Source organism: Xyrauchen texanus, chromosome 37, assembly GCF_025860055.1.
Source record: "Xyrauchen texanus isolate HMW12.3.18 chromosome 37, RBS_HiC_50CHRs, whole genome shotgun sequence".
Taxonomy (NCBI): Eukaryota; Metazoa; Chordata; class Actinopteri; order Cypriniformes; family Catostomidae; genus Xyrauchen; species Xyrauchen texanus.
In genome coordinates this window covers 31,141,865-31,168,596 of record NC_068312.1, presented here as the reverse complement: position 1 = coordinate 31,168,596, position 26,732 = coordinate 31,141,865, and the positions used below count along the sequence as shown (strand labels likewise).

General features: G+C 37.1%; 2 protein-coding genes across 2 annotated transcripts in view; one reads left to right on the top strand and one right to left on the bottom strand.

Annotated features, from left to right (window-relative positions):
* The window catches only part of LOC127630590 (acyl-CoA-binding domain-containing protein 6-like), a 51,341-nt gene extending 45,552 nt beyond the window's left edge, over positions 1–5,789 (top strand). The window contains exon 7 of the mRNA XM_052108207.1: positions 5,653–5,789. Coding sequence (XP_051964167.1) covers positions 5,653–5,789 — 137 coding nt within the window. The remainder of the gene's footprint in view (positions 1–5,652) is intronic.
* A 5,987-nt stretch (positions 5,790–11,776) lies between these two features.
* lhx4 (LIM homeobox 4) lies at positions 11,777–23,033 on the bottom strand. The gene is made up of 6 exons (XM_052109252.1): positions 22,949–23,033; positions 19,341–19,512; positions 16,162–16,364; positions 14,274–14,428; positions 14,005–14,176; positions 11,777–12,796 (listed from the first exon to the last, which is right to left on the bottom strand). Exons 1-6 carry the CDS (start codon positions 23,031–23,033, stop codon positions 12,408–12,410), a joined length of 1,176 nt encoding a protein of 391 aa, XP_051965212.1. The 3' UTR covers positions 11,777–12,407.
* Between the last annotated feature and the right edge of the window lie 3,699 nt (positions 23,034–26,732).

The window sequence follows — 26,732 nt, the reverse complement described above, 5'->3', positions numbered from 1 at the left end:
CAGTACTATAAAAGAGTAGTGGTATCAGATGGTAATGCCATAATATTCAGGGTTGGGAGGATTACTTTTGAAATGTATTCCACTGCAGATTACAGAATACATGCTGTAACATATTACATAATTTGTAACATATTACGTTAGATTACTCAAGGTCAGTAATGTATTCTAAATACTTTGTATTACTTCTTCAGCAGATTTTTCACTTGTTTTGACTATAAAACTCTACAAGTACAGTAAGACAAAATGCACATTAAAATACATTCTCTGAAAAACCTAAATATCTTATGCTGTGCTGTTTCTAAAGGTCTTGTTTTAAGGATTTTTTGATATTTTTACAGGAAAACAATAAGATTTTTGCCCTAATATCAAATGTCTTACTAGAAAAAAAACAAATTATGATCCAATGTGAATTTTCTTTATAAAAAAATATGATCGTGCATGTAAAATGGCTAGAAATAGCATTTTAGCTTAGCATGAATCTGACAATTTACACAAGGTTTATTTCTATTTCTTCTGATTGTATTACTTCAAACTTACTTCTCTGTCTTCTCGTATGAATGTAACACATCATAAGAAAGTGTTTCACCGCTGTTCAAATACACTTTGGATCGCATCATTAATGTTTTCCATCTGAAAGTACTAAATATTAAATTAAACAAATTACAATAAAATGCAAAGTAATCACTTCAGTAATGAAAATCTATATAATGTAACTGTATTCTAATTACTAATGATTTAAATTGTAACTGTAGTGGAATACAGTTACTTATATTTTGTATTTTAAATACGTATTCCCGTTACATGTATTCCGTTACTCCCCAACCCTGATAATACTGAAATTCATGTACCATTGTATTTACATAAAACACCAAGGTACCAAAAATACTATGGTACCAGTGTTGGAGAAGTTATTTTGAAACTGTTGAGTCTCAAGCTAAAATTACTTAATTACTTAATGTAGTTAAACTACTGTAAAGCTACTCTTAAGTAATAAGTAGTTACCTACACTACATGTTATTTACAAACAGCAGCTTCAGTTGAAGAAGAAAATATTTTTAATATATAGCAATCAGATGATATTATTTAATTCTGTAATCAGAAGTTCTTATTATAGAATAAAATAGTATCACCTGATGGTTATTGGGTGAAAATAAAGTTGGTCTTAGTAAGTTTTTGCTAATCAAAAAAGATTTACAAAAGTCATGAATAGCATTGTAACAAAGCTTGAATACAACTCAAAAGGTATTTATAACACAAAATTTGATTTTCAGCACTTTACATATGCAAGTGAAATGTCTTGCTGAATTCATTGACCATCAATCACTCTCACTTGGTTGAAGGTGTGCCTAAGTGTCTCATCTCCTGTGTGCGCCAAAGGGAAATTCCCGGTGGGAAATCCTCTAAGGACTGGGGAAGCCAAGAGGCATTAATGGATGGAGGTTTAGTTGCAACCCAAATTCACCAAGGCCTGGTATGTACCCCCTTAATGCTCACTGGTATGTGGTACATCCCAGCTCAATCAGGGGCGGCCTGCGGTGAATCAGGGTCCCTAAACAATGTCCCCACCTCAATCACCGGGCATTGGTCTCGGAAATGTCCAGGCTCCCCACAGCTCCAACAGACCGCCCCAGGCTCTACACCCACGCCTGTAGCAGCGGGTCCACCAACCTGGAAGTGAGAGTGGAGAGGGTAAGGGAAACCAGTGGGTAGTGCGGTCCCTGGAGCTAAGGAGCCGGTTTGGGAGGAGAGGAGGAACAGGACAGAAAGAAGTGGAAGGAGGAGAGACAAGAGAGAGGGAGAAGGATCTCAGTGCTCGCCGGCTCCCGAATACGCCACCATGTGTTCCTCTGCCAGCTGAAAGACCATTTGGAGTGATGCAGGGTGGTGGCACTGGACCCACTCCGGCGTCCCTCTCGTAAGTTGAGCGTTCAGCGCACACAGCTCAACACAGTCTCTGGATGTGTGTAGTATATCTCTCTCCCTCACTGGCCTCTGGCTCTCTCTTAAATCCATCTCCAACTCTCACTATAATGACAAACAGCTGTTAGAGGCAATAATTACCAGGTGATGATCCCTTACCATTCGCATCTCCTGATCTCGCTCTCCATTCACAAGCTCATCCATGCCACCACCACCACAAGCATTTTTTTTTTTTAAATATGTTGAAAATGATGTTCACTCAGATTAGATTAATACTTCGGTCATCACCGTAACCCAATAAAAGCCTAGTGGTGAGTTACCACCACTAATAATGACAATATTAATAACATGTTTTCTTTATATAGCACTTTCAGCCAATGACCAAACATAAAAATACATGTAAACATAACAAGCAAACCAAACAATACATTTATGCATTTGGCAGATGCTTTTATCCAAAGCAACTTACAGTGCACTTATTACAGGGACAATCCCCCCGGAACAACCTGGAGTTAAGTGCCTTGCTCAAGGGCACAATGGTGGTGGCCATGGGGTTTGAACCAACAACCTTCTGATTAACAGCCCTGTGCTTTAGCCACTACACCATCACCACTCAATAAAACTACAAACACAATATACTACAAACAACAACAGAGACCAAGTCAACAGCATAGTCTTGAGTGATGTTATGGTATTGATCAGCAGGAGTCTGATCCACCAGACAGTTCAAACAGTATGTGAAAAGATCAAATGGCCTGGTCACAGTCGAACGCACAACTAGCCGTATCAATTTGTATATATTAAATCCAAGAATGTCCATTATATGGATGTGTGTGTAGTATGAGATGGAACAAAACACAGACTAAAAGTGACAAAACAGAAGATAAACAAACATCTTCGGTGTGAAGCGGCAGCACTTAGTAAACAAACTCCCAGTATCCAGGAAGATAGGTGTCAGTATAGAGTCCCAAGCCACTATTGGGAATGATGGGATGAGTAAGAGCCAACTGAAAACATACTCCTTGTACCTTTAAACAATTAGGGTGACAACATGAATTTGAGCATATTCATTTATACTAAAAATAAATTAATAAAACTTGACAACACCTGTTTTTTATATTACTGAGTTGAAATAGCAATAAACAGCAGCAATTAACTAAACATTTCAGTTAAAACAAGAAGGGACATTCCCTTTTAAGGCTGCTCTTGGCTCAAATGAATAAGTGTAGATTTATGTGAACTATTTAAATTATATTTACATGAACCGTCCAAACAAACCCACTCAGTAAAATCAATTGGAGTTTCCAATGCTAAATATAAGTGAACCAGTTAATTAAAATTGACATTTTCTAAATTTTTTAAAAAACTTTAATTATTTGGATTTCCCAGCACAACATTTTAGAGAGAGAGTACAGTTCAGGTAAGTGCATTTGATTTCTTTGTCTCTACTGCTGCGTCTGCAATCCCAGCTAATATGGGACAGTTGGCAACCCTAGTTAGTAATGTTGCTACTTTTAGTTAGTTACTTCCCAACACTGCATTGTACTTCTTCTTTTTGCTGCTCCCGTTAGGAGTCGCCACAGCAGACCATATGTGATCCATATATTTGACTTGACACAAGTCCTTATGCAACCTCCAGTGACTGGGGGACTCTCACTCTCGGGCAATTTAGGGTGTGTTGACACTTAGCAGGTTTGGTTTGATTAAAACGAACTCTGGTGCGATTGCTTTGTTATTGTGGTTCATTTGAACAAGTGTGAACGCTGCCATCCGAATCTTGCTGCGCACTAAACAAGCAGACCGAGACCCTCCTGAATAGTGGGTCTTAGTCTGCTTCCAAACGATCTCAGGTGCAGTTTGATTGATATTTAAATGCAACATGGACCAAAGATGTCTAAATGGACCAAAAACAGGAAGTAGTTTGCCTAATACTGACCTTAAGCTTACATGCCGTCAGCCGTCTTTGCAGCATATCTTCTGTGTGTGCAACGGAGAAATTTCTGCCACTGTTTTGATACCTTAACACATTTTATTAGTTCTTTGTTTGTTCTCAGCTGGTAAAAATACCACCATGTATACATATATAAATCCAGTGCATTTAGCCCATCAGCCAGCATTGTTTTGGATTTTCGGCAAGTTCCTTTGCATAATATAAGAAGCTGTCCAATCAGATTGTGATTTTTCCTGATGCCTTTTGTTTCGTTGGGTTCGGTGTTAAAAATGCCAGTGTGAACGCTAAGCGAACCAGGACTAAATGTATCATTTTCTTTTTTGGTCCAGACCAAGAGGACCAAACTACAAGTGTGAACACACCCTTAGAGTCTCCAATTCACTTAACCTGCATGTTCTTGGACTTGCAGGTGAAACTGGAGCAAACCCACACAAACACAGAAAGGCCCAGTTGAGCCAGGACTCAAACCCAGGACCTTCTTGCTGTGAGGTGACAGTGCTAACCACTGAGCCACCATGCATTATTTTCTTTCATTTCCTTTCACTTCTCTCTTGGTTGAGGGCATGAGGTTAAGAGCCTCACTTGTCAATCAGTGTTTTCCTGCTGACATCAGGCACTCACCTAAGAAAAGAAATAAGTAAAGCATTTCCCTCCTTTTTAAAAGAAGGCAGTAGTTGACAAATGTGTGCAAAAGCACTCAAGCTCAGAGGAATGTCCCTGCATCAGCGCGGCGGACAGGACTAACAGGGTTACAGAAGTGCTGCCCCTCCCTGGCCCTGCTGCCTCCTAATGGTGGACAAACTGCCAATGGGGCACAAATGCAAACCTGCTGCTCAACTGCAGGTGCAAGGCTACATCACTCAGCCTACAGATTTACTCTTCACATTTACTCGTAACAATTACTTTAAGTGACAATTTACTCGTAACAATTACTACTAGATGTTTAGTGAAAAAGATTGTCAAACATATTAATTTAATTGTGTAATTTCCAAACTTTATAGACATCCTTGTCAATAGATGAACATTTGATGCATTTTTAAGTCTGATTTTGAGTAAATAAAATTAAATGTATAATAATAATAATAATTTAATAAGTTTAATTTCAGTAATTTTATGTGTTCATCCCATTTGCTATTAAACTGGATTATGCCATATATCTTGACATTATGCAGCCATCCATGCAATAGTTGTTGCTGTATACAAAGACATTTTTGGGCTATTACTGTATTTCCAAAAAGTCTAAGATGGATTTTAAGTCAAGATTGTTTCATAGCAATGGTGGTGGTGTAGTGGGCTAAAGCACATAACTATTAATCAGAAGGTTGCTGGTTCAATCCCCACATCCACCAACATTGTGTCCTTGAGCAAGGCACTTAACTCCAGGTTGCTCCGGGGGGATTGTCCCTGTAAAAAATGCACTGTAAATTGCTTTGGATTAAGGTGTCTGCCAAATGCATAAATGTATATAAACTTGTTGTACGTAGTGTGCAAGGAACACTTTTAACAAATGTGTTAAAATGGTCAATGGTGCAAATTTGCTTATCTGATCAGTGACCTATGGTGCAGCATCTGAAATATTTCTTATTCATTTTACGTCACAAATGTGCGGTTTAAAATTTCAATATTCTAAATCTTTGCTTATTTTAAAGGTTGCATTAAATATTCTATTCCATATTTTCAGTTTGGAATCCCACTGTATATTCTCCATTATTTAAAATGTGTTTTAAAATAGTAAACACGTCTTTCTTCCTTTTTCTTTCCCTCTTTCTCTCATTTTCAAGCCTCAGCTTGCGAGTTTGCAGATATTGCTGAATTACTTCTAAAGGCCGGAGCTGACCCATCAATTAAAGACCAAGAAGGCTCTCTTCCAGAGGAGGTGACAGAGTCTAGCGCCATCTCTTCTGTTCTCCATCAGTAACTGATCCTAAAGGCTAAATCTGACTCTATATATCCACAAAACCAATTCAAACCCAAATGCAGACCATTCCATTAAATGTTTGTACATACTGTGTCAAATCAGCTATAGTTCCAGAACTGAACATTGTGATTCTTCCATTTGGCTGTGGGCCAGATTACTATGCTTTCATACAGTTAAAGTTCACACAACCTGTCCTCCCCCTTACCCCTTACCACCCTTTTTATGTAGTATGGCCATGTCTCAGCAAATATTACTTTGATAAAATTACAGAATGTTTTAATTTAGTATTTGCATCAAGGTCAGAGATTTTCAAATGCAACATATCCCAAACTTGACATGAAAAATGTAACAATAATGCTTCGAGATGATATGATATCTCTTTTGTAAATGAATCTTTTGGCTCTTGCTCAAAGAGAAGGATTCTTTACAACATGCATTTGCTTCCAGAATCCATATACTGTTTCTTAAAGTATTAGTTCACCCAAAAATTCTAATTCTGTCGTCATTTACTCAAAGCCGGTTTATACTTCTGTGACAAAACTACTCTGTAGGCCCCGCATAGTGCAGATGTTGTTCTCACGAACTCTCAACGGATGTTGAGAGCAAGTTCGGGGACAGTGGTGGCTCAGTGGTTGAGGCTCAGGGTTACTGACCAGAATGTTGGCGGTTCAAGCCCCAGCACCACCAAGATGCCACTGTTGGGCCCTTGATAAGGCGTTTAACACCAGGTTGCTCCGGGGGGATTGTCCCTGTAATAACTGCACTGTAAGTTCCTTTGGATAAAAGCATCTGCCAAATACATAAATGTAAATGTCAATTTGTAAATAGTTTCTCATTAAAAACTATTGTATGCCTTCAAATAATTCTTAAAGGTCAGACTGGATTATTCATTAAAATGTTTCCTTTTGTGTTCCATATTAGACAGAGGTCCTTTGTATTTGGAAAGACTTGAGGATGAGTAAATAATAAAATAATTTTTTTGTTTTGTTGTTGAACTATTCCTTTAAAATGACGCATTGAATAACAGGGCCAAGTGGAGGAATAGGAAACATTAGCCAGGATTTTGACCTGTGGAGCTGCAGACCTCTTCCTGTCGCTTTAGATATTCCATGCACAGGCAGGAATTATGGTATTGGTGTGTTTGTAAAGGCTGTTTGTCCCTTATTCCGGTAATTTCCATAAATCTGGTGGAATTGGGGGAGGGTCAGTGCTGCTGACTGCATCCTCTGTGGGCTTGTCTGCACGACAGTGACACTAAGCCCATTACGTTTCCATTATGTGCCTCAATTTTCCCCTGAGCTCTTCACTTTTGACACAGACTCCTCTGAAATCATGTCCCATATTGCTCAGCTTTCTTTACTTAACGTTTATGCATTTTTACAAGTCGCCTCTCTGGATGTTTCCATAACACCATTAGAGCCAGATGGCAGAGGTTTGTTACTCTCACTTTTCTCTTTGTCTCTCTCTCTCTCTCTCTGGCTACCCACCCCGTTTCCAGCTAAAAGGACTGGCATACTGGGCTATACTTAATGCAGTGCTTTACTCCCATGTGCAGCCTGCTAAGAATTTGCCATCCAACTAAATTCTGAAAAATATCCCATAATATATATCTAAAAAAAAAAACATATCTGTTGTCATTCAAATGTTTGGTGCCCTATACAGCAATAAACATGAGATCCAATCATAGACCAAGATCAGTCTAAAACAGTAGGCCATTAACTTCTTTATTACATCAAATACAAATGAGAATGCTCTGTACTACACCTCAACAGTAATACTAATATGTGTTAAACAGTTTGCCCTTGCTAAATGACCTGTTCTTTATTTGTATGGATCTTGAATCAAAGTGCCAAACAAGATGTCAGTGAGCGGCATCACACACAAGAGAAAAATATCCTGTCTGTGCGCCGCAGATTAAATTTTGTCTGAATAACTATTTGCATGTTAATTTATTCCTTCTCACCCAGGAGGCTGGTGAATCGTTGGCTTCAGGAAGTTTATAATAAAAGCTCACAGATCGATGATAATGGCATTTGCGTATGTGTTTGTCATCTTTGCAAAGGCAACAGTGCAGGAATTTGCTCAGATTTATATGTATACTAGGGCTGTAAGTGGCGTGTAAATTATCCCAACTGTCTTTGTAGCTGTTTATCTTTGTAAGACTGAACTATTAAAGGCTGTACATTAATGGCCACGGCAGCTCTAATCAATGGATGAGTGAAATAAGCTTGTTTGAGCTGTGTTTTTCTGCAAAGAGCGCCTGCTTTGGTAGTTAGGCAGGCCCTCTGGATTTTTCAATTTAATCCATAAATACTGCTTTCATACCACAAAATCGATGTCGCCTCTGTCTTCCAGTAAAGCACAAGCTGAAAACACAATCTCACAATAATCATTCCAAATAATACTAATTAATTGTTTTTGTTAACAATTTTGGCTTCTTCATTGTGATTTTTGGTCATTTTACAACCGTTAGAGGTGTACCAAGAGTGATGGAATTTCCTATAATAGCTCTGGGATGCTTGAATGTTTGTATCATTTCACTTGTGCATGTTTGCTAGCTGAGTTGACAGCTGTTCATGTGCATTGCTTTCTAATGGTTGAACCAGCTTTGACTTCTTTTGGAGCTATTTTGTGTCAAAAATGTAGTTACTCAATTTATTATTATTATTTACTTAATAGTAACTAATTATGTAATGATTAGTAACATTGTTAGTAGTATTAAGACATTTATAGAATATAAGCAATATCATACTCACAATGTCATTTTGCTCAATTATATTAAACTGTTAGTTCACCCAAATATTTATATTCTGCTATCATTTACGCATGCTTGTGTTGTTCCATACCCAATAGACTTTCATTCTTGCATGTTAAGACGATGTTAGGCAGAATGACATCATTCACTTTCATTGTATGGAAAAAAAGAAGCAATTAAGATAAATTGTGCTTCAACCTAGTCTCATAGTATGAACTTTACATAACTACTTTTCTGCAAACTGACTTTTACGTGCCGAATTTCACTGCTGTTTTCTGTTCTGTTTTCTGTGTTTTATTCACTTTCACGCAAATCACGACTACAACAGCTGATTATGACTCTATTAACACTTATTTTTCACACTTTTACTCACACACTACTATGTTATGATACTGAAAGGTTTTTAATCTAACGCATCATTTGAAATACGATACATTTTAATGCTTGTATTACAGACTCACCAACATTTACAAACTTATTCCACTGTGACTGACTTCATGGTAGCTCACCTCATAAAGTGTTGGACTTTGGACTCTAAAGTACATGGTTCCAGTCCAGTCAATCGAGCAAGATGGCACGTGTTACAAGCGTGCCATAGACATGAGATGACGTGGTTGCTTCAGAAAATGTGTTTTTCATTTCTTATATTGTTTTTTGGACACAAGCAGTTAGTTGGTTTAGGCGATGGTTAAAGATAAGGATGTCTGTTTTGTGTCTACCCTTTTATTTATTATATATAACTATTGGTAAAGTTTAGGTTTTTGGTTAAGAGGTATGCTTTTCACATCAGAATCATTTAATATTCACCTTCAAAATGTGTCTAATTACTACAACAATTAACTCACTTTTGGCGCCCCCTTCTGGACATTTTACTGGGAAACTGCAGCCACACGTGTAATAAGGCACGTAACTTTGTTTGCAAAAATGTTGCCATGGTCACGTAATGTTCATGAGACCAGACTGAAATTGTGACTGAGGCTAGCATTCTGCCTACCACCTCCTTTTGTATTCCACAGAAGAAAGAGTATCTTACGAGTTTGTAACAACAAGAGGGTAAATGTACATTTTATTTTTGGGTGAACTATCCCTTTAACTGTTACATTTCTAAAAGAAAATGTCATTTGAATGTGGTCATCAGTTACTCAGTTTCTGACAGATGTTATCACCGGCCATTAACAACATCAAGCAGCCTACTTGTCCTCGTTTCACAGAGCAGTTTACAATTAGGTAACATTTAGGGGATTAGAGAAGAACAGCAATCTGCTACAGTCTATGGAAGCAGAAGGATCAGTGTATGGAGTCTGCGAACAGATGTGTCTCTGGTGAAAGTTAGACATGTTTGTGAGTGAGTGGGGTTTCGCAGAAATGTTGTCCCTTTGACATAAAAACATGTTTTTTCTTTGTTCCAATGTAACTACACATAAGGACACAATATAGATGTATAGATGTTATTTTAGTTGCATTAGTCCTGCAAATGGGGTATTTGTTAACATGCACAACACCACCAATTATTTAAATGTGTAAAAAGGTCATAGGCATGGTAAAGTGTTCAAATATTCCTGTTGTGATTTTATGAACATAAGCACATAAAACTCCTCTCACGCATGTTTCACATCAAAATGTCTGATGCAACTGAGATGACATCATAAAGATGCTGACATCAGTAATTTCGCTGCTGTCAGTGTCAGAGAGAGCTTGTAAATTTTGTAAATGTAGACATGCAAAGTTATCAGTAAGAGATGTAACATTTAAATGAGTAATGTTAGAGGCCAAAGGTTGCACTCCTTCAAATCAAATAAGTTAGTAATGATTACAAACCCTGCAATAGTGCCCTTTGTTTTCCTAATAGGGCATGTTTAACATTATCATTATTTATGCACTTGTTTGGAAGGGCATCTTCAAAAGATCATCAAAGGGTGTCAAGAGAAAAAAAGAACGTTGCAGTAACCCAAAGACAATTCGGCTTTATTTCTCCATATAGATTTGACTGTACACAATTCATACCATTGGACAGAAGGCATATAGGACTAAATTCAGTGCTCTTTTTTTTCCTCAAAGATCCATAGCAATAAATAGTGCTCATGAAACAAGACTGTTGACAATTTTTGAGACTTTACAAAATGTACAGCCATTGAGACTCAATAATTTAGAGGCAACCGAGAACAAAAACATTATTTTTGAATAGTTATTTTTCTTTTTCATGTTGCTCTTTGTTAGCTTATTTCAGCAGAAGCTACTTTCAATGTAGCCGTCATCTTTAATCAGAATGAATTATTTTCCTCATGTTTACAATTGTATCACCAGTTTTATGTGACCAAGTAATATTTGATCACTCACTGTCATCCCATAATCCACCTATTCATAATACTGACATTGTACCCACGACAGAAATAAATAACACTAAAACCCTCACAGTTGTTGCTTAAATAAGTTGTTCTTTTGTCAAATTATAAAAAATACAGAGTTTTTAAATTTTCCTTTTCACACATTTTGCTTGGTAATAATCATGGTCAGGCCATTAAGATACTGCTGTCTGAAACTGAATGCACATATGTATTCTAACAAAACCTCAAGGGTCACAAAATCCACTGCTATTATCTGCCCTAAAATAACTTGTATTCTAATATATCTGTGATATCGGTGTGTTTTCTCTAATGGCATTAAGAAACAGGTATTTTGATAGTTCTAACAAAGAACTGACAACCAAATTTAAAATTGTTGGAAATAATGTGTTCAAATGTCCCAATTTATACCATTGGACAGAAATGTATGGACAGAGTTTTTGTTCCAACTAGCTGCAACAGGACATTTTAGTAGCTGTTTGGTTTTTAATATCAGCTATGTCATGCTGGGTAGCTCCACCCACTGTAATTTGTTCAAAATCCTCATAACTGTACTTTAAATGGCAAGTACGTTCGGATTGTGTTGTATTTGCGCAGAAGTTTGCGTTCAGTGTTGACAGACAAATTGCTTTTGTTGCTGGAATCTTATTGCATCATTGTCTGGTTTAGGACACGGTGTAGTAGCATAAATTGAATTTTACAAATTGAACATTTGTTTCATCGTTGAGTCAACCCTCTTTTTCCTGAAAAGGCAGGCCAATTATGTAATGAAAAAGCATAGAACTGACATTGGCCATTGCCAGAGAAATATGTATGAAAATTCAGAGCAGTGCATGCGGATTTATCTTAATTGAAAAATAATCTAGATCTATTGTTCTGATGCTGCTAATGTGAAGGGTCATGAAGAGTCATTAAAAACCATGAAAATCCCAAACCCTTGTAAGTAGGAAAGATACACTTGTGCCACTTGTTTAAATATCTCTCCTTGCTTGGTGCACTCCTCTCTTTCCTGTGTTCAGCCTGCCGTGTGCAGTCGAGGAGGAACATAAAGTGCGTTGCCATTTTAAAGGTTCTTAACGTGGACGGCTCTCTTCCTCATTCAGAAACATGCACAAACCCTACATTCTGAAAAACGTGGTTGATCTTGATTGTTTTTCCCAGTATTGCTGACGGGGGAGGTTTGGGGTTTGAAGTTCAATGCTATTCTCAGCTGCATGTCATTTCATGCTGGAAATCGTCCAATCCAGTTTTGAGAACAAATAAAAAAATACGAATTACAAAATTATAATACAGCGCAGACATTCCATGGCAGGTTGCTCGGTTGTTATATAAGTGTGCCATTCAGCAGGACCAAAGTCATGCCGCCATGTTAAAGTGGGCAACATTTAAGACGGCTGTTTGAATTAATATCGGTGCATACTGAATACCCTTGTCACACAAACATTGCCAGTTCGGGGAAAGTTGTCTATATAATGATGTCCTCAGGACCACACTTGCCATTATGACCTTTAACTTTTGACCTCAGAACTGGGAGTGGTCCATTTCATCAAGCCATGAAGCCGGGCTTGTGGGGAAGTCTGGGTACCCCGTGCTGCTGCCTGTTGAAAGGTCAGAGGTCGGTCCCCCGGCCATGGCTCTCAGAGCTTGACCTACATTAGGCTGACCACCCTGACCCATTATGCCGTCTATGTTGAAGCCTAAGTTGTTGAGCAGCGGGGTGTGGCCTGGTAGGGAGGTGATGGATGAGGGGGACTGTGGTAGGCCGTAGGGACTTCCTGCCCTTAAGTCGTGGTAAGGCTGTCCGCCCCCATCCAGGGAAAAGCTTCCGTTGAGCATGTTGCCATTTGTGATGTCTCCTATGCTTCCGTACAAGCCATTTGCATGCCCCAGTTCAGACAAGATCTGGTCTTCTGTTAGAAAGAGGATACAATATTAGTTTTCGAGATGTTAATTTATACTATAGGGTATAGTAGTCCTGAAATTTTTTTTATTTTGTCACTTAAGCCAAACTTAAAACTGCATAATTTAGATTGCATTAAAATCAAAATATCAAATCAAGTGGTATGCAAAATAATAATAATAATAAGTATGCTAGACCTTTTCTCAGAACTAACCTTTGCAATTGCTTTTAACCAACTGGCCCAAGGTGATTTTTTGTGAATGTATAAAGTTGTTCCTACAGGTGTCCTAGCAGAGTTCCACTTGGTTTGAGATTTTGTTATCTAATGCAACTGCATATATTTTGGCTCACATACCCAAATATTTTGCTGGCCACTGTACATTAGCATACCCCAATTGGTGTCACAATACACCCAGTTATGCCAAACGGCTTAACTTTATACACATATAAAGACAGTAAAAACATTGAAGAATTGCAGTTATGACAAAGGATCCCATTGGATCCCATTGGAAACATTGGAGCTAGAGCTACTGAGATGCAGTGAGCATCTGTGATTTACCTTATGTTTGCACAGGAGTTTGTGTGAGCTTGCAATGCAAACCATTGTTCTCTCCAGACTCCCTTAGGTTCTTTCAGTAACAACAAAGGCACTGCACGCTCTGTCTCTAATTGACTAAAAGCTTCACCAATTTTATAGAGTTTGTGCATCGCTGCTTTCATTTCTCGTAAACACTGCCTCCCTTTGAAAGTGGCTCTAGACTTTTACGAGTTCTCAAAACAGGCACACAAAAATGAAATAATCATAAAAACAAAGAAAAAACAAAAAGCTAATTTGAATATTTTCCATGAGTGGCATATATTTTTTTTTAATAAAAGGGAGAGAAAATTAATGCATGAAAAGAAGTGGAGATATTTGTAAAAGTGAAAGTAAAACTTTCAAAAAGATGGGTGCTATCCCAAATGGCACACTTGAGGTGGACTTGCAGTCTCGTAGCCTTGGCTTTGGTGAAGTCCACAAGACTGTAGGATGTCCCATTTGTCATTTTTGCACCCTCGGTCCTTCCTTTTGGCAAGCCTGCACTGGAGCCCATGTGGTGTAAAGTGCCGACTCGGAGGAGGACCGCAAAGGCTGATGGTGCCATTTGGAATAGGACCAAAGTCAAAGAGAGAGAAAGATAGAGATTGTGGTATATTTTGAGTGAGTGTAAACAGACTCACCTCTGAAACTAAGCTCACTATCACTAAGTCCTGCATCATCAGCCGAACTCTCCTTCTCTGTCTTACTGGACCCTCGACTGCGTTTGACACTTTTGTAGAACTGGCCCCAGCGGTGTCGCCCTGCATCCTTCTTTAGACGTTTCTCTTTTGCTCGCCTGTTTTGAAACCACACCTTCCGTATGGACAAAGAAATAAAAAAGTAAATTCAGTAAATACAAAAGGAGACAGCCACTGTACATTTTATTCATCATAAACAGCTGTATACTAACCTGCACCACTCTCATGTCCAGACCAGTTTCTGATGAGAGCTGCTCGCGCACATGTCGCGCTGGCTTCGGTGAATTTTTGTAAGCACTTTTGAGGGTCTCCAGCTGTTTGGCTGTGATGGTGGTCCGTGGACGTTTTGCTCCTGTCTCAGAATCATCTGCAACATGCAACACATACATTAAAAAAATCTGTTAACAGCTGATATGTGTAATGTAACCTGACAGAATTGCAAAAATAATGACATTTTTCAATATTTTCTCCCGAACACATGCCATCAGACAGTTCTGAAAAGAACAGATTCAATTAAATAAAATCTAATGGAAAGAGGTTATGCAAACAGTACAGTGAAAGTTCCAGTGATTTCAATGCGGTTCCATGTAGTCCAGTGAAGTCCATTGAAATGCAGTGAGGTGAAGTGCAGTGTGATGCAATAAATTGCACTGGAGCCCAGTGAAGGTTCATTGCTGCTATGTGAAGTTTAGTGAAGTGAAGCTCAGAAAAGTGAAGTGAAATGCAGTGACCTGAAGTGAAATGAAAACAAGAATACACACATCTCCAAAACAACAACTTTGTTGTTTCACAGTGCGGTACAAATAAAGCAGAGATGTGGGATGGTTTGAGTGGGAGTGCTCACACTGGCCAGTCGATACTCCCCTGAAACTGTCACACTGTGGCGGAAGAGGGAATAAATCTCTCTGGAGAATGGCATGCCAGTGCGAGTTATTGTGGCCCTACCGTAAAAGTGCATTGCATCACTTAATATAATCAATCAACAGCCCACAGAAATCTCCATAAATACGGCATGAGGGGCTTTCAGAGGCAGATCCATGAGAGGTCAGATCACAGAGAGACTTAATATGCCAGACACTGAGACCCTACTAGACTGTAGTTAATGATGATTTTGTCTTCTTACTACCATCCTGTTGCCTCCTCTGATCTCTATAGTGTATCTGTATGATTGTAAAAGAAGTTAATTACACCTTCTCCACTCTTGAACTTTGCTGTCAGAATGATTTCCAATTGGGACAGAAAATACAGTGAAGTGGCGGGGAGGCAATGCACCTATATACCTACTGTATAAGGCAGCCATTCTAAAAGCATATAATGTGCCAAGTCAGCATCTGGCTACAATTCTAATGGGTCAGTAGTGATGGGCATACATCATAGATTTATTTTCTTTGTTACAGCATGTTATTCAGTGTATATTGCCAGTTTCATACCAGTCAAAAGGTTGAAAGCTTTTTACTTTTTTCACGCTATAGATGAAAAGTCATCAAAACTATTAAATTAAGCTGTTGGAGGTATGGATTTATGCAGTGAAACTTATAAACTACATTTTTGTTATTTGGAAAGAAATCCATACATAGGTGCAATTTATATAAATATTGTAAACCAATTTTAAGAATTTAAGCTTATTAATATACTTGACTAATTTCAAGTATTTAAGCATAAAGTTGTTTCAAACCCGTAAACACCTTTCTTCCATGTCATCCAAAAAGGGATTAGACTGAATGTGACTTACAGCCTCAGTCGCGATTCACTTTCAAATTCATTTTTTTCTCTATACATTTCAAAAGTGAATGGTGACTGAGGCTAACGTTCTAACATCATCTTTTGTCTTAGATGAAATAAAGTTAAAGTTTTGAACAACATGAATGTGAATGAATGATTACAGAACTTTTATTTTTGGGTGAACTGTCCATATAAGCCTTTAGATCAAAAGTGTTATCAGATCATTAGAAACATACATCTAAAATGAGCCTTAATGTTATGTTATGAACATATTTGCATTTGGTGCACAGATTTTTAACAGACCAGTTATGAATGTCTGGTACCAAATGATCGATCAAGGCATGGCTTGCATTCACTGATTTGGAAGCAATAACTCACCATTTTGTTTAGCTGTTTCATAGTCCTCCTTGCACACGAGCCTCCCGTCCTCCATGAGGTAGAACTCATCTCCGGTGGCCAGCTGTCTGCTGCACATTACACAGGCAAAGCAGTGGAGGTGGTACACAAAGTCTTGAGCTTTCCGAACCACCTGTGTTGGAGGGATCCCCTGCTGACACGATGCACATTTCGTCCCAAAACGCCTGCAGGTACACACAGGTGCAGACATACAGAGAGAAATTAGTGTGCACATGCAACCCCAGCTGACAAACGTTGCAGAATACAATGCAATAAAAATTGACCTTTTGACCAACACATTTTCATGACTTTTCCAGTCATTTGTGGTTACTTTACTAAAACAATGTTAACCTGAAAAATGTGCTTCATGGGGGAACATTTAAATTAACAGGTTTGATTCAAGTCAAATAATGTAAAATCACTGAATGAGCCTGAATACATTAGGTTAAACCAGCTGAATTAATTATAAGTGCTAGATCAGGTAGAAAGATGTCCCTAAGGTAACAATAGACCTTATTCACAGCACCATATTTGATTTCTGACATGAAACAATGAGGCTGTGAGGTTACTGTCTCTTCAATAGCTTGTTTTTGTCTACTGAAATTTTTTGGAAAGATTTTTTGTCAGAAACTGTAAGTTTGAAGAAACTCTCACAGACATTGTCATTCCCATAAAAAATAAAAGATAAAATACTTTTTACAGTATATAATATTTTACAAAAAAAAAAGGAGAAAAAGGAGAACTAGATGTGCTTCAAAGGTATTCAAATGTATAACTACTGGTGCTCATTGGAAAAAGATGCAACACAAAAAATTAGAAAATTCCAAGATAAAAAGCCTTTACTCCCAAAATATATTGTTGACCAATGTGTTTCAGTTTTTAGCTGGATAAACAATGTGTTTTTGGCAAACAACATATTTTAAGACTTTTTTATCTTCACCACATGAGTGCTTCAGATCATTTATGAGATTGCTGGGCTGGACTTTCATTTGTATTTCATATACCACTTGTCAGAAATAATATATTTAAACAATAATACTACTTATTAATGTGCAAAGTCTCCAATAACACAAAAAAAAAACATTCTGAAATGTAAATTTTATTGTACATATTAAGCCATCTTAAAGAGCGATATTTAGCCATTGAAGAATGGAGCAAAATTAGAAATCCAATTTTGAAATTCCTTGATATTTCCAGGTTTTCAATGACCATGGGAACCCTGAAGAGAGCAAATGTCCACAGTCCACACACTGATTGTGTAGCTCCAAAATGTTATTTTTACAAATAAATAATTTTAACATTTAACCTTTCAAGTCTTCATAATTTTCCTGATATTTTTGGGCTAAAATATATAATTAATGTGCTGACATTTACTTGCAAACCCACACAGACACAACTGGGTTTGATTGAAATTCAAAGACACATGCTCAAACATATTAAGCATCATTACATCTTGTATTCCACCAATAACTGTTGGTTTTTTATTTAACAATTTTTCCATAAACACAAATACTGTAACAAGTAACAAAAGCATGGGATGCTATTGAAGGCAGCCCTGTTTGTGCTTGCATGTCCCTGGGGTTGGCAAATGGTCTTGATAAGTGTAGCAGAGGCAGAAAGATTCACAAGAGAGCGAGAGAGAGAAAGAGAGAAAGAGAGAGAGAGAGAGAGAGAGAGAGAGACCCCACTTTAAACGCACACAGAACGGCTCATAAACCACTGAGTCAGAATAGGCTGTAAATCACAGTGTGAATACTGCTAAATAAACCCACCGTTTACTTAACCAAGGTGAGGTTTTTGCAACATTAATGGGAAAGTGAGCCCCCCTCCTTTAAACCACCAGCATCCTACTGCTCTCTGTGACCGTGGTTATTTCCTCCATCCCCCTCTCTCCATCTTCCTCAGCACCACGGCGGTCCTAACATTAAAATCCCTTCCTTTTGTTCCCATGGGCTTCCTAATAAAGTTAGCCTCCACTCTGAGTCTTGCTCGCGTTTTAGGTCTCATTGAAGCCTGTGACATTAAAACCTCTCAAACATGATTTGGTAAAAGCCACTACTGATCCTGTTTTGGATAAAAGTCAAACTTAATTTTCTTCCTAAAAGCCAAGGGAAAATCCAGTCATAAAAGAAAGAAGAAGAAAAAAAGGATGGAAGATCCAGAAGTAAGTAAAAATAAAAAAAACATTTAAAGTTGCTTTCCTGAGTTCTGTTATGGGAATGGGAATTTAATTTGGGAACACAGTCTTTGCAGCTTAAATTTGCACTGTATCAGTTCAAACTTGACACGAGAAAAATGGAACACAACACTTTATTAACCATGACAGAAAATCTATGTGCAATTATTTACTTGATCTTACACTGAATGAGAAAATGATGTCTAATTGTCTAACTCTTCCTATAGCTCAACGGGTAGAGCAGAGCGCTAGCAATACCAAGGTCATGTATGGGTTTGATTATCAGGAAACACATAATGGTAGAATACAATGGCAACCTCAAAATGCATAAAAATAACAGTAATAGGATATGACTCGTACACGGTCAGAATAAACATAGCAATCAATTATTCAGTAAGACCTTAATCAAAGAAAGTCAAACTGCCTAATGATCACTGCTAACAAAGACTGAACTGGAACAGAAATGAAAATACATACCGTATCATAAATGTAGAATAACAGTAGAACTGTGTCTGTAGGCTTAAATAAACTCTGCTCAATTGCCCTCTTAAATTATGCATTTAGTTCATTTCCTAAAAAAAGGATAGTATCTTCTATTCATTTATTTGCATCTTTTGTGATTATCATGTCAATTATTTGCAAATATATATATATATATTTGCATGAATTAACATTATAATATGGAGAAAAAGTTTATCTGACTCTGTATAGGCCAACGTTTGATATTTGTTTTTAGTTTCATATAATTAAACAAGAGTAGAACAAAAAATGCATATTAAACTGTTTGTACGAAAACACACACACACACACACACACACACACACACACACACACACACACACACACAAAATATTTGTAATTGTGTTACACTGGATTATGATTGCAGAAATTGCTAAATAATCATTGCTACTTTTTCGATATAAGCTTTGGGAGAATGGATGAGTTGTATAAGAGTATTCTGAGGTGAAAGATGACATGTACTCACTTGAAGAAATCTTCTTTGCAGTAGACATTCCCCACGCGCGAGAAACATTTGTCTGCCAGGAGCGCGTGACAGTCGGCGCACTTGAGACACTTAGAGTGCCAATGACGATCCAAGACCTTCAAAATAAACTTATCCAGGATGTGTTGACTGCAGCCTGCACACTGGGGAATCTCTGGAGAAACAATGATACATTGTTTTGACAATTTCTCTAAATAAACAAAGGAAACACTATACGATAGAAACTTTTATCATTCTACCAATAGGCAAACAAACATGATTATATAGCCTAATATAGCTACAGCTAGAAATGTTTTGAAACTAACTGGCTATATGGATAGATTTATATAATTTTGCAGAGTACTGTGAAAAAAAGATGAAAACTTTCAGCTATTTCTTCTTCATAAAAATTACATTACTTATTTAAGCCATTCAGTCAGACTTTAATTAAACCAATGTATTTTACCACATAAGCACAGTTTACGTGTTTTAGAGTGCATTGTAAATGCGTTGCAATATTTGATCTGTGATATGATACAGGCCAATGTTAATGACACTGCAGTTCATGCTTCAAAAAGAGAAACAATAAAGTAGAATAATTGGTGGATCTTCCTCGCTCAGTGTTCATAATATGACCTTGGAATGTCTGTTTCAGACAACTGGCACTGTCCTTGGCAGTTTTTACTTTAAATCATTACTTTACAAATGAAAAGCGTCGAGAGAAAAAAATGGAATAAAAAAAAAAAAATAGACTTATTCATAAAAACGCAACGAAAAAATATGACAACACTGAAAAAAAGACGATAATACTATTGTTTAAAAAAAAAAGGCCTAAAACGAATAATATCACCCTTGTATAATTAGGTTATAATTGTATAATTGTAAATACATTTTAAAAATTATATAATTATAATAATAACAAATAAAATGCATTTTAAAACAAACATTAGCCTATTTATTATAAATAAAATATACTTTTTGTGAAATAATAATTAGTCTTTGTTAACCATTCGTTCTTGGTGAGTATTTACTGTGAATCAGTTAGAGATTGTTGATACAGCAAATCATTTCATTCTAAGTATACAATATATTAAATATTAATTGTTTTATGGTAACATGAAATAATGTTTAACAGATAAGTCAGTGAGGAAAGATGTCCATTTGTTGGTAAATAATCAATATCACTATCAATAAAAAAATATATATACAAACAGGTGAGGACGAGAGGACGTTGAGATTGAAATCATATAATTGGTCCATCGATTCTTTAACAGAGACAGTCTTTCACTAAAATTATTGATACCAAAGAACAAGTGTCTCTCGAACAAAACAAACACAAAAATACTTGCTGGACAAATCTGGAAAACATAAAGCCTTGACGAAATAGCTAAAAGTATTTATACATCTTAAATTAATCTTATTCGAAAAGTAATGCAGAAAAAAGCCGTCAGTTATGGTAAGTATTTAGTTTCGTTCATGTAAGAGCAATTCACGGTCTAACTTATTCTCATTACAATAAGACAGTTAGGCCTATATTACATGCATATAGGCTACTTAATATCGATATTTGACATCTGATCCTTTATTCCCCCTGTCCCCACTTTCTCTCTCCCACGTACTCATGGGCAAAAGTCTGAGGAATAGTTCTGTTATAATGATGCAAGAATAAAGGAATTGTTACTAAATAGAATTCTGACATCTGCAGGTAAATACGTAATCAAGCCGATAACGGAGTATATGCGTCATAGGGCCTACTGTATTGAAGAAGAAAAAAAAAGGCAAATTACTTTTATTACGGCATCAAATCCACACAGGCCTTCATGTATGAAATATAGAATCATTCATATGAAATATCTACAAACAGATATCAGAGCATTTAGTGTTCTCTTCTATAATTCACCTGGGTGACTAAACAAAATAACTGATCATGTCCCAAGGCAGGCCTACAGTATGTCATGCAGAGAAGCCTCGTACGGTTGTCAGTGGTGCTGAAGGAACAGCGCCTGGATGAGCTTCACTGACTCAATGCTGCATGCCACCCGTAAACTCCCGTCTAATTGTTCATCTTTTAACGCTCATTTAGTCTAAGGATGCATTTGATTACCCAGTCACTTAAAAGATGAGCAACATGATGACAGTAGCTCTCAAACGTTGCTTAGGCCTCCTTTTATCATCACGGCATGCATCCGAAATATTACTTCCATTTCCCGCTCTCTGTAAAGTCTATAAATAGGGATTGCAGAATGAATGCACTTTTTTTTAGTCCGATATTAATGCTTTTAAATCTTTATTTTAACACTGATTTCAGACTATATTTAAGATCTTGCATTTTCCGTGGAGGAATCCATTTCAGAATGTTTTCTTAATAATTGCCAATATGAATTATTAAAACCACTTTATTCATTTGGATAATAATATTTAGATCCATACCGCAAGAACAGATTATTCTTAAAATAATCCTCACTTAATCCATCATGTATACGCCAAAGGGGGGTTGAGTAGCAATATCTTTTAATCTACTGTCATTTAACGAAATTAAACATTCGCCCCTGACAGATCATATAAAGCTTAATGAGCATTCTGGCCATTCTTAAAATTTGCAATTGAAAAACGAACAGCTATATAGGCCTATATTTTTTTCCGATCATTTTAATCTATGTTCAGGAAAGTGCAGTTGTTTTATTTTGTATTATGTTTTTACGAGCGTGCATGCTGACTAAAACTAGGTCTATTCCAGGTTATAAAAGAGGTCCATCTGTATATTTCTGTAGCTCGCATATGAATAATTGGGTCAGGAATTTATCCACTTCTAACTCCATCTTGATTACGAGATCAGATTAGATAGGCCTAACACAGATTAATTTGCGACTAATAAGGACCAGATGCGAAGATAATGGGCAGTTCCATTCTTTGATGTAAAATGTTCATGGATCTAGCGCTTTCATAATGCATGATCATGCAGTACTTATTTCAATAAGACAATATAAACGGAACGATGATATCTTGCGCTCTGCTCCATTTAACCAAAGCATTAGAACGAAATCGGATTAAATTATTTTTCTTGCTTCCTCATTGCATCGTTTTAGCACATTTTAGATTGCTCTGTTCCCATCACTAACCTTTGGTCAAAATTAAACTTATTCGTGTGTGCAGGCAGATCTGACATTACTCTGACCACCATGTAATGGTAGGGTTTAAACAGCACACTTGTTTGTCATTTATTGCGGTATTATAAAGCTTTGCATTTACACGATTCACATTTTTGATTATGCTTTAATGTGTCTTGCAGAGCTTAGTTCAGGAACATGCTTCAGTTTCAGCTCTCATTTTAAAATCATGGAATCTGCCTCAACAAATGTACGTACATCACAATTTGCGATTAACAATATCTAGAGTTACTAGCTTTTTTTATTTCGATTTATAAGATCTTAGGCTTCTGATCTAATTTTACAACCCAGACAGTCCCGGTCAGTCTCGCATACAATTCCCCAGTGGAGTTTCATTAATTAAACGATGCATGTTATTCAACAGTGGTGGCCTGCAGACGTCCAGAGGAGGCCTGCCAATTCTCTGATTAAATAATCAATATAAGGAGAGGAAAAAGCCCTTACGTTGCAGTGACACTCCGAGAATGTCCGGCAGACCCTTCACCGCGCTCTCGCTGGGCAACACAGCCGCACTTTGCATCATTTTCATCCAGTCCGATAAAACGCACACATGCACACGCTCCCGGCACAGATGTCTGGCAACCTCCGGAGTGTATACAATAATACGAATTTTTAAAAAGTCGTTTTCTCCCGAATAGAGTCCTTTCACGGTCCTCACGCCTGTAGTTATCCTTATGAAATTGTCTGGGGCTCGCTCGCTCGTGAGTTCGGGCTCGTGCGTTCTTTCGCTGTGTGTCACACAAACCGCTTGATTCATTCACACTGCAGGGGCGGCCGTGACGTCACTCCCCCGGGAGGCCAATGGGAGGCCAGGAAGGGACCGAGAAGGGCGGGAACTTGTGCCGCTAGCGCTCTCAGGTGAGAGGAAAAAGCGATAAGGAAGTGATGACGATCCCGAAATGCCCTCCAAGGAGGCGGGATCCACGCGGGGACAATAATAAATACAGGGCCTCTGTAACCTGCTCTAAAGCCCTTTTAAAGCCATTTTGTGACCTGTCAGGGGTCAGTCAAGCCCAGTAACGTCAATTATTAATTTAATATTTTACAGTAATTTTTATTTCTGTGTTGATTTAGTAGACATTTCTGTAATTGTTACCTTATTGTGGCTACTATAATGCACATAGTTAACATCGTTAGATTTTAACTCATAATTTTGGTGTTCTGCAACAGTTCTTTAAACTGAAACACTAAGGTGCAACTTGAGAGCAAAAAATGCCCGTAGAACGGTTGCAAAAAAAATACAAACACAAGTGAGCCTTTACTTTGTTTATTAGCAGTCTCGACACAGTCGATCCTGACAGACTCATTTCATTTCGTTTTTCCCACTCCGGAGAGAGCGGAGTTCAAGCGAGATGAACTCAATCTTCACTTCCAATTCTCTATAAGGATACTATAATGCACAATGTGTGCTCGCGAGCTCTGACACGGGTTAAATGAAACAAGCTTCAGAATGCAACAGTCAGGCTTAGCAGCCACAGAGCTTTTATCATAATGATGATGATAACGATGATGATAATTTTATCATGACTTTGTGTTTTCATCATTGCAGTCACACTTTTTGTTCTCGCTGCAGCCCTATGTGCTGGAAGCTATGTATATTGCTTAGAATAGCTTAAGAAGAGAGAAGTGCATGGTTAATGCGCGAAAAAAAGCTAAAACTCTGGATCTGGGAATAGCGTTTTTATTTTATATATATATATATATATATATATAAAATAAAAACATTAGCTATTCCCAGATTTACATTAGCTAGATCCCAGTTTAGCTTTTTTATATATAGAAATAATCTGCAAATATGCACGTTTAAATAATTATTTAAAAAATAATTGTTTAGATTCACAAATGTTACGCATGCAAACTCAGTTTCTATTCTATTCTCAATTTAAATTATTATCAGATTTGTTCATCAGTTAATCAGTATCAGTTGTTTGGTTGTTTTTGAAACTTTATTTTCTAATCATGGATAAATGTTCTGTTCGAAATGTATCACGCTATTCCCCTTACAGTGGGTCCTTGTCACACACTGGCTGTAATATATCTCTCAGTTTACTGGAGAGCATTTCCTTAAATTCAGTTAATGGCCAATCCTACAACACTAAAACTCTGACACTTCACCCTTCGCTCAATGTACCAAAGATGTACAATTTTTGGGAACATTGCTTATATGATTGGCACGGAAAATCTCAATTCCACAATTTAATCTGGCCCATACTGTTTGTGTTGTGTTAAAAGAAACATCTCCCTTCAGAGTTTCGAATCTTTGTCCTTAATTGTTTAATGAACACTGATCTGGCTGCATATATATGGAATATACTGCATATACCTTTGATGTGTGTGTGTGTGTGTGTGTGTGTGTGTGTGTGTGTGTGTGTGTGTGTGTGTGTGTGTGTGTGTGTGTCTGTGTGTGTGTGTGTGTGTGTGTGTGTCTGTGTCTGTGTGTGTGTGAGAGAGAGCGTGTGGGTATGTTTATGTAAATGCATAAATATGCAATATATGCATTTATAAATATGTTTTCCTTTATGCATACCATGGAGAAATTGTTTATAATCTATTGAGGGCTCATATGAAAATAACAAAAGCAATCACTCTTAATAGCTAAATGTACATATTCACACAATGTCACAGCAGACAAAATCCTGTCCATAAGCAGTGTGCTTCAATCCCTGATTATCTTGCCCAGTAAAAGGTAGTTAAATAATAGCCATGTTACAGAGATGTAAATAAGACGTGGCTGTCATCAATGTGAGATTATCTCAAGTTTTAAACAACGCGACCCCGTCCCCGATCTTGCTTAATGGCTCCAATGTAATTTTGTGAAATGAAAGCAATCATCAAGCTGATTAAATGGTGCAGATAGGAGGTGGCGGACACACCAATCCTAGAGCTTCAGTCTGCGTCAGGTGCACCAGATTCCCTCTCCATGGGCCAATGGTGGACATGGGAATTATCCCGGGTCACACTTTTGATTTTCATTTTGATTATGGTGAGGAGTTATAATGCAGATTATAAAGGGGAGCAAATGCTCTTAAAGCACCAATGATTTCCCAAACGATTAAATAAATTAATGAATGCGCATAGTGATTTCACAAATGCAATGACTACGATCACAATGTGAGTCACCATAAAATGCAATAATGGACACCTGTCCGAACAATGAAAGACCTGTGTGCTATAACTCAGCTAAGGGGTGAGTCCCATTTGCCATTGTCGATGACCCGACCACCTCTAATTACTGTCAGTATTTCACAGTATCCGCATTGTGACACCAGGGAGTTGCTGATCCATCATATCAGTAAAAATGCAGGACTCTAGACGCGATCATTAATATATCAGCTTCCAACCTCTGAACCTGTCCCAGTAAGGGAAGGCCTATATCGAGCTTATACTTGGACAAGTCAAATGTATGAACAGTCAAGCTGTGCCATTGAAACGGTTTGATCAGGGGTAAGGATATGAATGGTGATGCAAAGAAAACACAATTAAAATTAAACGGTTTATATATATATATATATATATATATATATATATATATATATATATATATATATATATATATATATATATATATATATATAGTGTAATTCATTTCCACAGATACTTAGATTAAGACATTCTAATAACATAGTCACATAACACATTTTATTAAATGTATAATTAGGCTTTCATAAAACTTCTGTAAACATTACAATGCATTATGTAGCACTATCATGAACTAACAATGAAAAATTATTCTTTACAGCATTTATTTATGAATCTTGGTTAATGTTGAATTATCAAAGCTCACTTGTTGTGTAATCATTGTTTGTTCATGTTAGTTCATATAGCATTAACTTATAGGCTACAGGCCACAACGTTTAATTCAAAAAATGTATTAGGCCTAGTATAAATTAACATGAATTAAGATGAATAAATGCGGTAAAAGTTTTGTTCATTGTTAGTAAACAAATACAACCTGATTGTAAACTGACCAAAAATAAATAATAATAAAAACAACCGTTTACAGAGCATTTAAAATAATGTGCATATTAAATTATACATAGCAAATGCTGTTTGTTGTCATATTGTTTCCCTTAGACTATTTAAAAGCATTCAAGACAGTTACAGACATGCAGTATACATATCTTAGCCTATACAAATATGATAAAAACAAATAAATAAAAAAATAGCCACTTGTCTATTTTCATCTGTCTCCCGGACGTCGCATCAGCGGCACATGAGGTGCACGTGC